General features: G+C 39.1%; 1 protein-coding gene across 6 annotated transcripts in view; it reads right to left on the bottom strand.

The window, feature by feature from the left end:
• LOC126874026 (basement membrane-specific heparan sulfate proteoglycan core protein-like) overlaps positions 1–15637 on the bottom strand; it is a 276871-nt gene that overhangs the window by 63587 nt on the left and 197647 nt on the right. For all 6 annotated transcript variants that reach the window (XM_050635565.1, XM_050635566.1, XM_050635563.1 and 3 more), the window contains one exon: positions 4647–4816. In XM_050635565.1, coding sequence (XP_050491522.1) covers positions 4647–4816 — 170 coding nt within the window. The remainder of the gene's footprint in view (positions 1–4646; positions 4817–15637) is intronic.

The following is a 15637-nucleotide window of genomic DNA, read 5'->3' as shown; positions in this document are numbered from 1 at the left end:
GTAACAAAGGGAATTATACGATAATTTAGATCGAATAATTATTCATTTGTCCAATTCCATTCTCATTTAAAATACATTGCGAATTAATTTCATTTGTAGATAATTGGAAAATCATGTTTCATTGAAATCGCCCTTGACCGTTCATGCTATTCTGATTTTCCAGAGAACATGGCGCATCTCGACATTTCCATTTATGATTACTCTCAACGAGAATATCGATAATTGAAATGGTATAGGTATCACGTACTATGATCAACGTAGAAAAATCTTTCGTACATTATCGAGTTTCAAACTAACTACATATGTATATGGTACACACATAGCGACAAAGTGACAAAAACTGCGGCGTTATTTTATATAACGTTACGCTTTGTTTCTCCTTTATTTCGTTACACGCACGATCCTTTTATTCTTTATCTTTCAGGCTGGCGAAATAAATTCCTCGTAAAATTAACGCGCGTATCTATTAAGAATCGACGTTATGCGAGCTTTTAACTCATTAACCAACACGAACACTACTGTCATTATACTTTGTTCATTGTATAACTTTATAATCTCAGATGAAACACCTTTACTTACTGACAGGCACTACTGTGTAACTTTATAATCTAAAATGAAACACTTTTGCCTGCAGGCAAGCAGGTAAATATACTTTGTTTACTGTACAAACTTTATAATCCGAAACGTAACAACTTTACATAGGCAAGCTTGAATAGATCAGAATAGGGAAACGTTATACAATTTCCGAGAAGTAACAAATATCTCTTGATAACTTTATATTCATCGCTTGGATAATAATACGAAAATATTGGAATTCTAATTCCATTGCAAACGCGCAATATGTATATTATACATGTACCGTATACTACGATACTATAGTCTACACTAGAGTATCGATTGCGAACGAAGAACAATTTTGGAGATGTACTTATCTTACAATAAGAATTGGTTTAGGATCCTTAGGATCGGGGTTGTTACGGAAAACTACCATAGGAAAAACGTGTATCGCGTATCCGACGTCTTTATAACTGCGCGGTAAATTATATGTCCGTATAACTCAAAATGTCGAGATACGTACATGATCAATGGTCTGTCATCGGAACGAAGCGGTATAATTATATCAGCACTGTGTATATAAGGTGAATTTGTAAGGTTAAGATTCCAATAAAATCAATCCGAATATTTCGGAAAACATGGCAGATACAAATAAACGTTGGGGACAAAAATTGCACGATATCGAGAAGGATATACTATGCTCTTGTGTATTTGATCTCGCGGTGATCCTGAAACCTGCTGTAAAAGACACGCTAAAATTTTTGAACGGATGCCTCCGTTTGTTTGTTGCATATTCTTCTAACTAATATTCAACGTTTTCAAAAGTCTGCGAGCTCGTGTCTTTCGCAACACCCATTATCGAGATATGAACATTAAAATTCAACGCGTTACCGGCATTAACGTTATCCGATGTACACCACGGAGACACATAAAGATGTTTCTCATAACGCTGCTACTGATACGGCATTGTCGAAACACAAGATCGCAGTTTTCTAATGTTTCCAAAAAATGGTCCTCTCCGAACGCTCCCTTTGGCGTAATACGTACGTCGTACTGTTCCGTGGAATTTAAAAGTTTGCCAGCGAATGGTGCAAAAAACACAAGTTTGTAGATCGCGTTTTGAAAACGCCAGAACGTCAGCTGCCAAAGTATGCAATGAAAAATGGAGGTATTCATTAAAAACTTTTATAGAAGGTTTCAGGGTCACCGCAACATCAACTACGCAAGAGTATGATATTTCCGCCTTCGTGTTGCTCAATTTTTCTCTGAAACGTTTTTTCGTATCGTTCGCGTTCTTCTAGATTTTTAAGTGATTCGATATAAATCGGACACACTGTACATATATACAGGGTGGTAACTGGTGGTATAAGCTTTTATTTTTTTTTAATTTTTTTTTAATTCTTCCATTGAGACAACGATCTACAGTGAGATCCGTTATAACGAGACGCGATAAAGTGCACGCGTACCGAGCGACGATTCAAAGTCGATTTTCTCGAAAACAAAGCCTCGAACGAAAAATTTTTATTCTATATTTTCGACTTCTTTTTTCGCGTAGAATCACCCCCTTTCCGCTTGTACCACCAGTTACCAACCACCCTGTATATATATATATGTTGTTTGGACGTTTGCGCTCGTTGACGACTGTATGAGAAATACCCATCCTCTGCGTCCCGTTCGCGAAGCAGTCGATCCGCCTGGCTCGTGATACATAGTATGTACTTAAGTACGTACATAGTTAGCTAGGAGGACCTAATTTATGGCACGCACATGCGGCGGTTGCTCTCTCTCTCTCTTGCCAAGTTCCACGACACGAAAAACCGAACGACAGTTTCGAACAGTGGCAGCTTCGCGTTCTCATTCCAGCTTCTACATTCCATTTAACACGACCGCTGTCACGCGTGCAAGCGCCGCTGACGCGCAACACGCAAAATTTTCCAGTTGGCGACGAACGTGTTAATCCAATTTACAGTTACTATACAGATCGTATAGGTAAACTCGCAAGATCGCAATATGTTCTGATTCGCAATCAAGTTAGTATGCGAATTTTCGAAATCAATTTGTTGCGAAACGAAGGCTTCGATAAGCTTCGTTTAATTTGGAACTTTCGATTTATATTCTCACGCAACGTGGCTGTTTTTCCATTACGTTCCTATCGCGACCCGTTTACGAAAATAACAAATAGTCCGTCAATAATAATCCCTGGAGGAAAAGTGATCCATGTATATTGCCCTGTTCATCGGTTTTTAGCGAGTTCTGAGCACTGTTTGAAACAACTAATGGCGCGAAGCTGTCGCGCCAAACAACAATACACGGAGTGTTACCGTTACGTCGCTAGGTTGATTTTACGCCTGCGAATATAAACGCCTGGTTTCGCGCAGATAGAGAACCGTACACCACCGTGCACGCGGCTCGCTGGTTGAAGTGGGGTCGAAGCGAAGGGAAATCTGATTTATCGTCGATTACGATCGGTGATTGGATTCTGACGGGTTCCTGTGCGTCATGCGGTGATGCATGAATAACGTCGATAACGAGTAATGTCACTACTCGACGCTGACCCATGCACTTTAACCATCAAAGTACTTTCCATTAAGATGACCGTGGATAGGGTGCGTGATCCTTTGTCTCGCGTAAACACGAGCCAAGTATTTACAATTATATCATATTCCATATCGTATTCGAAAAAGCTAGTTTCTTAGTTTGCTACGTTCTGCTTGTACCATGATCGTACCGAGACGAAACGTAAACCGGCTTTTTCTGATATACATTTCGGATCATTAAACCTTTCTACAGACGCTCTTCTTACTTTCTAACGTAACCTACGCGTTAAAATATCTTTCGTCGAACTAAACTGCTTAATCGCTCGATCATCGTTGTATTAGCCGTATAATTGTAGCATATTACGCGAAAGAAATATCGTGCAAATCGTAGGTCATACGAATTTCAATCAACATTTCTAATCGGTTGTAGGCATTGACGCTGGTGAATGTAACAAAATCTTCGATTAAAAGTCTAGTTCAAAGAATAGCCTAATGCGAATGCTCGTATCGCGAGTCTTTGCACCTGCGAATTTTCGATTACTTACATTTGGCGTGCATTCGATTCAAAGAATTTGCAAGAAGAAACGAATTTGGTAATTATTTACAAATTATCGATTATTATTTCATTATCAATTATCCACACGACTTCGTCGATTTCAATGATCTTGAAATATATCGTGAAATGTGTTGTCAAAGTCACGACACTCTGAACAACTTTTTCTCGTACGTGTTGCCATCGTTCGGCTTTACTCTCCGATATATTCGCAGAAGTTTCCGTCTCGACGAAAGTATGATTTTAATAATCGAATAGTCGTCTCTTTCAGTATCACGGCTAAAGTATTTCCAATTTCGAATAACTACAATAACATAATATAAAGCTTAACACGAATCATATCTGTCTTATTTAATACCTTAAGTTTCTAATGATTATCCAGAATAATCCCAATAATTATTATGGATAATAATCCATTCATTCTTCTTTCTTACGTGACTCGAAAATGATTATCGAGAACGAGTTACGTTTTGTTAAAAACGCCGGATAAAGGACTTTCCGTCTTTGCCAGAGCGAAGCGTAATCGTAAAATAAATCGAAGCGAAGTTGTTTGCGAGTATCTCGGGAACTACGGCCGAGCGATGATAACTTGCAGAGGGAAAAGTTGTTCGAAAGTTCATCTTGACGAAATATCTCAAGACCATCGAAATTGGCGAGGTCGTCCGCTTCGTAAACAATTATCATGAATTTTGCAGCCGGTCGATCGTGTAAAGATACGCTTGGTTCATCGCAAACGTTAAATAAAACTTGGCAAAAGAAAAAGAGGGAATACGTCACGCCGTGGAAACAGAGTTAAAATCGGATCGAGGAATCACGGCAGAATTTGTCAGAAAATGTAGGATCGATGAAACGAGAGGAAAAGAGCGTAGTAGACGAACGGAACGCGACAACCGGACTTTCATCAGCCGCGACTAGTCATTCGTGTAACACGACCTGGTCGGGGTCTCGCGCGTTTTTATTACATCAACGAGAGTCAGCCAATAAGGTAACTGGAAACTTACAGCACGATCACCAAGATTGCGCACCCTGCAGTGCAGGAAAGCGGTTTGTCCGACGGTCGTCGTGGTATCTCTCTTCGTTGTGTTGTCGAAGTAAGGCTGGCTAAAGGGTTGCTCCCAGTAAGAAGACGGATGGTGCTCCACCACCGATCCTCCGCTCTTCGCCGTGCACTCTGCCAAAAGCAATAAACACCGTTAATCGTATTTCGTTCTCGTCGAGCTAGTCCATCCACGCGTTTATTCACGTTGCACAAATTTTCGTTGCGTGGATAGATCGAAGGACAGTTGAAGCTGTCGCGTGATACGGAGAACAAAAATGACGTATATTCGCGATGTATGTACGCACATTCATAGGAGCAACATCTTCGTTCGAACGATTATTCCGATAAAATATAAAAAATACGCCAAGAGTAACAAAGGATGCACGTTGCTAACAGAAAGGCAAGTACGTTTTACGTTCCATCCTCTTTATAAGCTGGGCAACGAGAAAGAAACGAAGTAAAATAGCGATGTCACGGTAAAATCACAGCTCGGTAATGGCTTAGAGACCGCGCCCTAAGGTGTATCGTTACCGTGCTTTCTTTCGTAGCTTTTGCGACCGACGAACTGTCAATTTTTCAAATTTGTTTCAACCAAACCGATGCTATATTTTTAAGCTTGACACAGAAAAATTCTAGCTCTTTCGGTTTGCCGACGATATCCTCGTAGTGTTATTTTCATTTTGTACACTTATGCAGGTATTAAATAGCACCTACGTCTAACTGGTTGTTACAGAACTGCATAAAGTTGTAATAGTTCTAGTCATTCTAGCAATTCTAATAGCTCAGTCTAGTTCTGAACTCGTGACCTCACCATCAACAAACTGATTTTCACAAATCGACGTAGTTCTTGTTCTTCCGTAACACGAATTCAACTTGCTACTACGATTCTACTCGAATCCTACTCCGTGAAATTTATTAAACGAAGCACGTTGACGACATCACGGTTGCTGATATCCGTATCTGATCTCTGAATCCATCCGATTTCATTCGACGAAATTATTAAAAAAAAAAAAACCAGTTTGTTGTTATATCCATCAAAATTTATCGCATCCCTCGAATGATTTGATTCTCAACATTTCCAAAACAATGAAATGTCTCTAGAGTTTCTACAAACGAGAAAGTTTCTCTATCTCGGCATGGTAATTCCTAGTATTGTACAAGTACTAGTCGTTTTTTCGAATTAGTCATGCAACGAATTTTCATACTGTCATGATATATCATTTGATAAAGTAAGGATATACATATAAATATTCAGGCAATTCTTATTCCACTGAATTTAAATACTAGTTGTCATATTCGTCACGAAGGTGTAGTACGATTATATGAATTTCCTTTGTTCGTATTATTATTCACCAGAGCCGCAAAACGAAATTTGAATTTTAATGAAAACGTGTCTGAAAGAATTCACGCGATCAATAATCGATAACTCATTAGTAACGCAAATGTGGCAGCAGGATCTTTTTAGTGGAATAATTTTGGTAACCGAATCAAAGGTTTGTAAATGAATTAACAAATTTGTAGAGCGGAAGTTGATCATTTTTCATCCTTATCGTGGATACATTTAGCATGTATCTTTTCCCCTTTACGTTCTGTGCTCTTCGGTTCCGTGTTTCTAAATTCATATGTTCATATATTCAAATTATAGCGATCGATACACGTATGAATGTACTTTCGAATCGGTTTAGCTTCGGCTTAAAATTCCGACAAAATAATTTTCCATCGTCTTTCCTCGTCTCTGACGAATACGTTTTATCCTAATTGTAAGAAACACGTTGCACTTCTTTAAATAGACAAATTTTTGTAGCGCAAAATGTTCTCTCGCAAATTATTCACTGATTATTGAAATCAATTAACGAAAACGGGCAGAATTTATTTGTTTCGAGAGAATTTCATATTTTCATTTTTTATCTAGGTCGAATCTTGGAAAATTAATTTTTCGCCATTCTGATAAAGGTCGAATATTTTTTTTTTAACGACTGTTTGTAACGTTGACTTAATGCAATACCCAAGTTGATCGATTTTACTTCGATTCTATTTCCCTGTACTTTCCCTCGACGGGACGTTCACTAGTCCTCAATTTTTTTTTCATTTTCGTTACTCTTTATGCATATTTTATTCCACGTTTCAGTTAAAATCGAAAGATAGTACGTGCTACCAGAAGGAAACGTATCTAACAAATTTCACGTGATAGGAATTTTCTTCGAAAACATTCAAATAACATCGATACTTCAGTTCCATTGTCAAACTGAACTAAAACTGGACAATTTTTTGTACGATACTCGAACGAATTGAAAACTCCCCTTCGCACAGGAATACATATAAATCGCGGAGAACGATAAAATTCGTTATTAGCGAAACATTCGTTCGATCGTTCGTGAAAATGGTTTGCAGACTAGCCAGAAGCGGCGTTTCCTTGCTTTTGAGCGTGCGAAATTCGTTTGAACGAAATTATAGAAACGAATTTAAGTGCACGCGCAGCTGCGGCATGATTTATCGGACGCAACTAAAATTTGAATCGATAATTAATCGGTCGTATAGCCAGCATTGCGACAGAATCGCGTGTTCGCGTTCAAGGGTCCTCTAATGGTTGGCTTTTTCACCTGTCACTCAGTTTGTTCGTCGTACTGCTCTCGCTGTTAGCTTTTTGCTAGAGAGCCACGTTACACGAAACGTCCAGTCATAAGATATTCGAGCACTAGCCGGTCGATAAACTCGTGTAAAAAGGATCGTAATTGGTGTCGCGCTCTACCGGAACACGCCACATGCGAAAAAATACTTCGCTTTTGATCAATATCGTCATCGAGTTTTTATATTCGAGCGAACGTGAGAAACGCGTAGAACGCATCGAAAGCCACCCGTTACTGCTTCGAATCGGTTCGATCGTCGTGTTGCTCCGATCGAAACGATAACTACAACAAAATATGCCACTGCGTTTCTACAACCTGTGATTTTCAAATAATCGATCACTATTTTAACGTTTTCCACCGTGGCTTCGACATCGTTTCTCAATTTTTATTAGTTTCCGCGTATTTACGCAGTTCCTAAACCAACCTTCAAATATTTTTCTGCTTCAAAATAACAGATATGTTTTTCTATTCCCGATTTATTTATTGTCTTTGTAACGGTAATCATATTCCGTACGGAGCAATATTTCTCTTCTCAGTAAACTGAATTTTACCGATTCGATCATTTGTCAATTTGTCAATTTATTTAGTTGATAAAAATAAAAATTAATCGTGACCGAAATAACTAACAACAAGCAGCATCGTTAAATATCTCTCTTCAGCGACGTAAATTTATTAAACGAAACATTCACGGGTTAAAATTCAAAGCAAACGTAACTTTATATTCTATTTCTCAGACTACTATGACCGCCGCGCCGTAACGACTTTATTTCCGGCTAATGATGTTTTCACTGAAATACCGTGTCGTTATATCTCCAAGGGTTTCTTTACACGCCTCAGTGAAGTTGGAAATTTTATGAAGTTTCTCGCGTCAGAACCTCGTAACTTGCAGGTCGATTTTTCATAAACGCGACGATGTTATTAAGATCTCGAATTATTCGACAAAGTTGCACGTTTGACGAACCGCCTTAAATGATTAACGATAATACAAGATCCAATAAAGCGTGTTTGATAAAACAACAATAAGAAATTGCAGCTTAATTTCGATAGTATAACCTGATAATAGACTTTTTACCCAACAAACTGTAACGTATCGATGAATAATAACGTCGCAGAAATGATACAGACGTTTGTAACTTAATTTATGGCTGGGATAAAACGAAGAACAGTATTTTTATAACAAACGGGGCATTATATGTATATTCGCGGAATAAGGTAAAACAAGGTAAACCGAACGTGTTACAAAAACGCGTACACGTAGCTTACGGTAAAGTAATACAGCGCGGCAATAAATAAATAGTTGGCAACCAATACTTCATGCGATATTTGTTAGTTACATCGCACAATACGTAGATCTGCTGGCGATGAATTTATTTCGCTTGTAAATCTGTTAAAAGAGAAACTGTTTTAACTGCATCGTAATGGCCATGCATCCTTTCTATCCAACTGTGTACGAACAAATAAATTATTATCGGCGTGAACGCGAATTTCTCGGTATATTAACGAGAAATCGCTGGGGAATCTGTGAAAAATCTGTGAAACTATGTTATTTCATTAATAGTTTAAAATAAGGAAACATTCGTATTTCTTATTTTCACATATTATAAGTTGTACCCTACGCGTCTTACTCCCGAGCGTTCGCGGTCAGCTAGCAAGACAATTCTTAGAAGGCTTAGTGACCAAAGACCGAGGAGGCGTGGAGGGGATGATAGTGGTCGTCAGTCGAAGGAAACATAAATGTTTGCTTATATTTCATATATTATGTTGTAAGTTGAACGCTACGCATCTTATTCCTGAGAATTCGCGACCAATTGGCAAAAGAAGGCTCAGTGGCCAGCGAGCCGAAAGCCGAGAGGCGTGGAGGGGATAATAATGGTCGTCTGTTGAGAACGCAGCACGAGAATATTTATACAGATTCATTAAAACGGAAGTCGTCTCGAGATGGTAGCTGCAAAGGAGGAGTTCGTTAACCTTCTTTGTTCTATCTGAACTTTGGTTTTGGAATGCTTTGAAAAAAACTCGAGGTGCTTGCTAATGGCTTGAAACGAACCACTCGTCGATAGGCGCCGTTCGTTGAATCGCGCTTCTTTTTGTACCAACTTCTACCAACACCTAGCTTCCGTTTCCTCGCCGACAGATAGTTCGGAAGAAAAGCATCGGCATCGGCAGTGAAGGTTCACGGGATGCTTTTGTGTGCCGAACTATGCCAGAAATGTTTTAACATCTGTAGAATATTTAACGAGGAAAGTCGGGATTTAAAGGAGCCATCGCATCGGTTTTCATCTTTGCTTCGCCAAGTTACAATTATCTTGGAGGCACGGTATTGTCCGTCGATGGTTGCGATCGGAATTACCGAGAACGCGATGGATATTCTATGGATATGCCGCGTCGTCAGAACAGCAACGAGCATAATACAATTATCGGGTAGAAGAATTTTTACATATCGGAGCGTTCTGTTTCGCAACAAAGGCTTTTACAGATAACGAACCAAGCCTTTTCCTCTTTCTAGTTGAGAAATTAAAAACGAGACCCTCGCGTTTTGCGCCACCTGATTGTTCCTACAATATCAGTTACGAAATACTTGCAACGAATAAATAATATGATAGAGAAGAATCAGGTTCTTTCGCGTGTTTCGTTATTTCATTAATTGTAACACAACGTTACGTTATTATTTCCATCGAACCTACACGTAAACATCGTGATATAATTCCACCGAGAGATAATCTACGTTAGTCTCACAGTACTCGCCAGAAAAGAGAAACTTTCTTGTTTTAGCGGAGAAGGCAATACGAGTCTTTGTGAAATATATTTGAAACGTTTGCCTGTGGTAAGCGTGGACGGATCTCGCTGTAGACTTGTTGCATCTATCTTTGTTTATCATATTGTGCACAACGAAACGAAAGCAATTAATTTAATAGCAGCAACGAATAATCGCGTCTGGAGCCTCCAACAGAATGAATTTGTTGCAATTGTCGATCAATTCGATTCTCTACCGTTTAATTAATTGCTATTGTTCACGCGATGAAATAACCCGATATAACTAAAAATAACGAACGATAAATATGCAAAAACACGCAACGATACTATACACGTATGTCCAATAATAAACCACTTGCCTGTTACAGAAGGTTCTCTAATGTTTTACGTTTCTAGATTATCTTTACCGACGAGTCTAGCAGAGCCAGGCTGAAATATACACTTTTCTTTTCTTTAATCTCACACTATTGTTCCACCTTCTTCTTCGGTACAACACTCTCGCAGTTTACTTTCGTTTTGTTGTCAACGCTCGTTGTATTTATAGACAGTGGCTTGTACGTTTGAAGGCGATGTATATTCTCAAACCGAAGACATAACAGACCACGCGGGTGTATTTAACAAAGTTTAAAGAGAATGTAAGAAAGAAGATAGGAAAATATCCTCGAAATGTCTCGTTGCACTCGTTGCTAACGGTAAGTGAGAATGAAATGCGAAACCTCTTGCTGAAATCCGAGTGGCTCGTGTCCTCGACATCACGCCTTGCTCGTTCTGAAAGTTAGCACATACCGGAAGTAGTGCACTCCACGCATTCTCTAGCTTACTTTTTTCTACACAAACCTCTTCACGATACGATATCTTCCACGCTAATGTCATTTTTACAAATATGTCACAAATCTGCTGTTCCACTTTCTCGGATGTTACTCCGATAACGTATCGTCGACGTCTGTTATTACGTGGTTGAAAATCTCGCCAGTAACTCGTTCGCTCATTTCGACGCTAACTCGACCAAGTAAATTTCTCAAGCCTCGAGCTACGAGTACATCCGACGTACATCATCGATTTCTCTGTTAATTAACGTGTAATTAGAGATTTTATCCCCTTCGGGTAATTATCAAAAATGTATTAAACCAGGGAAATAAAACTTCTTCGACTCGATTTAACGATGATAAACGAACGACTCATTTCCATTCTGTCCTCTAATTTTCCTCCGCGAAGGTTACTTCTACGTTAAAGAATATTCCTCGGTGTTCGATGCGATAAGATCGTCAGTGTCCGATCTTAAATTAAATTTCAAACTGTATCGGACGGTAGACGAGGATTCGGCCAGAAAACACTGCTAAACGATTCTTTGATAAATCGATATGAGTTAGGTTCTTCGTATCTTGATAACCACGTCTGGCACACGTTAGCCTCCAAGCACGGATAAATTGAACTCTCGGCTCTAAAGACCGACCTATTGGCTATAGGAAATAGTAGATAACCAGAGATTCGTCTAACGATCTAACTCGTCTTCTCTTACGATGTTATTCTTTCACGATGCTCGTATTGTGAAACGCGAACGTTTTAGGTACAAGTCTCTATACGTATTTTGGAAGCCACGTCTACCTAAGTTCCCATTAATCTTACGTTAAAACTTAACGCGTTGACTTGCTAAACACGCCTTGTTACCGTGGAAGAGTTCGCTGGCCTCCGCCGTATGAAAAAGTTGCAACTCCTGAAAGAGCAACCGTGCGCGCTTCGTCCAATCTTTTTCGAGCTGATGAATGTAAGTTGCCGCGATTAACGAGTGTGTTTATTCAAACGAACGTGCCTTTCTTCGATAGTAAATAAGAACCGGGTTACGTAAATCGCGCAGAACGGTCCGCGCTATACGAGAGACGATCTATATAACCTTAGAAACGATGCTCCCTCGTTTCCTGTAAAAGTGAAACGCCGAGTGAAGAAGACTTTTCGTCGTTTCGTTTCTTTTACTGCGCTGGAATAAAACACCAGGAGAGATAGTTCTTTTATTATTTTACTATTGTCACTTCATAAAAGTAAGAACGAGAATGGTAGAATTCTTTTATTTCTCGTTCCTCTCCTCTTTTTTCTTTTATTTTTTCCCTCGTGAAGATATAACGCTAAAGAAGAAACACTCTGGTCGTTAATTTTCTCCGTGTCGCAAGTAATACGTAAAGACGCAAATTCTCTATCGTTCCGAGCTTCTATTTAAATCCGGTTTCAACTTTCGGTATTACGAGAGATGCGGCGAAATTTACTCGAGTCGTTCGGTTTTTCAAAATTAAACGCGAGCAACAGGATTCTCGATCGTCGTTGCTTTATCGTGGAAAGTTGAAACGAAAGAAGAGATCTCTTGGCGATCGTACACGTTGCATCGAGTCAAATCGAAGCGACGTTTTAACTTTGTTATTACGTTCGGTGGAAGAGTTTGATATTCGAAAGTAGCCGAATCGCGTTAACATAGAATGGGAAATAGAGTATCAGAGTGAATCATGGGTCAAACTCAAATCTTGTTTTCGTTATACAAGTTTAAACTTGCATATAACGTAGTAGAAAAGTTGTTCGTAAACTGCTCTGACGCTATATCGTTATACAATAAGACTTATCCGCACGGGGAGTTAGGCAATCGAGTCGTACGATCAGTTCCGCCATCACAGATTTTCCTACGAGACATCTTTCAACCTATCGACGAAATTTATCATCTGACAACCACCGGTGTAGTCTCAAATTAGGAAACCCACCCCGAGGCTTTCAAGATCAGCGGCGCACCCTTTCAAGCGCGTTTCAGGGAAAACGTTTAAGCAACAACGAATTAGGTTCCATTCGCGTCATATCGATTTTTCACAGTGGCGAAACACTAACCTTATGCAATTTTATATCGCCGTAAAAAAATTCGATCGCTTAACATATATCATAGATACGTATCCGTTTTTTTTATTTCTACCGTTATTCTATCGTAAGTTAAAGTAGCAGATAGTTAGGTTTAATATCAATGCCTATATCATATACACGTAAAAGATAGAAACATATATAAATAAATAAAAGATTTTTCTTCGAGAACAAAATAGTCCGAGAGGAAGCATCTGCATCACAAGGTCTATCTTTCCGAATTATGCAATTTTATTCCTCACTGGATCATCCTCTCGAATCTAGAACATCGGTGACTTACTTATGTACATGCGTTCATGTACACATGTATATCTATGTCGGTTTTGCATGAGAATACATCTTGAAAGAAAGAGATATTCAAAATATCGGAAAAGCGTCGTGATAGAAGACTTAGGAAGTAAATTCAACAGAACCAAACTACTATTCTCGAGGTTCGTAAATGCCATTTCCACTTCAATGATATTTCACTTACGTCGTGGTCAATCAGGATATTCCCTGAATTCAAAACCACAGATATATAATAGCAATATAAATATATAACTAGGCGAAACGTTAACCGCCGTGTATTACGACAGTCAGATCGATAACGTTTCGAGCGAGGTGGAGCTCGTGATAAATCAGAAAACGTAAGAGCAGAGCGCATTTATCAGGCGAAAAACAGGTCTCTAACGAAAATATGAAGATTCACGTTTGTGGAACACGTTTAAATTGGAATCTGTCGCAGTGCTTGGCGCAAGTGCTTGCCGTAATGCGAAAACTTTTTTCGAGTCGAACTCCACGTCTTAACTTGGCTCCTGTTCTTTCGCGAAACACCCGCACAACGACTAAAGGACTACGGCTCGAGAAGCCACGAGTATAACGTATTACGAGTAGATATACTCTTCCACCCTCTTCTGTCTACTCTCCGCTTGTCTTTCTCTCAGTGTTCCGTAATTCCTTGCTGTCGTCGGTGAATTGAATTCCGAGGCATTTTTTAAGAAATCAGCAGATCTATCGAACGCTTTCAAAGGCGGAGCTTCTTCGCGATACCGCCACCGTGCTGGTTCAAAAGAATTTTCTTGTTTGCGGGAATATCGGGCAAATACATATAACCATGAAAATGTAGGAAGCGTAGTCGATAAACAGTGAGAGTAGATTTTCTTCATCTTGCGTGGGTATTCCAGCCGGACTAACCGAAAGGTAGAGAAACACGAGAAAATACTTTGCGCCAGTTGTAACGGATTACATATAGCGAGAGAATAATATATGGCGCATAAACAGGAAGTTTTATTTGATTCTGAAATTAAATAAGATTTATTCAGATCGTTTCGAAACGACACATTTCGCGGCGAAACTAAGAACTTTGTTCTTTAGGCAGCGCTTTATGTTTTAAAGCTCCACAGGGCGCTTCTCGTGATACGCTCGTACATAGTTATTCAACCACAAAGTATTCTGGTTACGTTTTCAATGAAACTATTTCCTCGTCTTTTGCAACGAGAAGCGTCTATGCCGAAACGAATATCGTTCCGAAATATTACCGCCAAATATGTTTCGCTCGCGTAAATTGTTTCATACGAATAAAACTCTCCAATTTCTATTTACTACTTTTGTTTGAATTTTATGTTAAGTTCGACACTACGTAGGCGTCTGTCTCGTATTACTAATTCGTGATAATACCAACATCGCGATAATATTAATTTTCCTAATAATATCAATATCCTGATTATGCATTCGCCTATAAAGGATGATACTTGTTAATATACAGTAACGTACAGTATTGAATTTCAAATATACGTATACTTCTAAAAATACATGGTTTCCCAGTACAATCAATCAAATCGCGGAATATCCTATGTGTATTATGCCACGCTTACTATGTATAGTTCTGCAGCATCGAAATAGCGCTTCAGATATCGTGTATCGGTTCGTAACGTTTAAAAATCGCAAAAATATCACGGTGATCTGGTAAACCGAACTCGAACTACGAATCTAGTGCAGCTCGAGGGACGAACATGATCCTTAAACTCAACGCGACATATGGAGCGTATCTCGTACAAGCTACAAATCACGGGAATGAAGACTATGATATTCGGTGCCGCAGAGCATAGACCATGCCGTCTGACACTTTCTACGAAGATTCTAAGAATCTAAGTAAGATTAAACGTGAAACTTTCCTACTCATGGAAATCCATAAGGAAATATCAAAGTCTGCGCTATGAAATTTCCAAGTAGAAAGGATTAACGCGTACGCCGATTCACGAACTCGCCCGCACGATTAAACGTAACGATGAAATGGAACATTCGCGATCTTTTTATGAAAATTTCCCGTTTCCTGATTCGAACGGTTATAATTTCGATAAAAATTCGATATCACCGATATGGTTGGTCGCAATGAGGCAACACTCTAGGCGGAAACAGAATGAAACGTTCCGTTTAGAATAACAAAGTCGAGTTGAATTTTTCAAATGTATCGCGTGCGTACGAGAACAATTTTTATCTTTTATTACAAAGGAAAAACGCGTATAAGGTAATATTTGATCGTTTGAACTGGACTGGATCGTGTGAATTCAGTTTCCGGAGGTACGTTTTCCATATTGATATTTCTTAAATCAGCCGGAAACGTCAATGGGTACCACTGGATAATAAATGCTTCTTTTAACCAGAAGTGTTCGCAAGAGCGTTCGATCGGTTTCTACCGTTATCT

Source organism: Bombus huntii, chromosome 15 (genome assembly GCF_024542735.1).
Source record: "Bombus huntii isolate Logan2020A chromosome 15, iyBomHunt1.1, whole genome shotgun sequence".
Classification (NCBI taxonomy): domain Eukaryota; kingdom Metazoa; phylum Arthropoda; class Insecta; order Hymenoptera; family Apidae; genus Bombus; species Bombus huntii.
The sequence above is the reverse complement of the archived record's forward strand: the minus strand, read 5'-3'. Positions and strand labels throughout refer to the sequence as shown.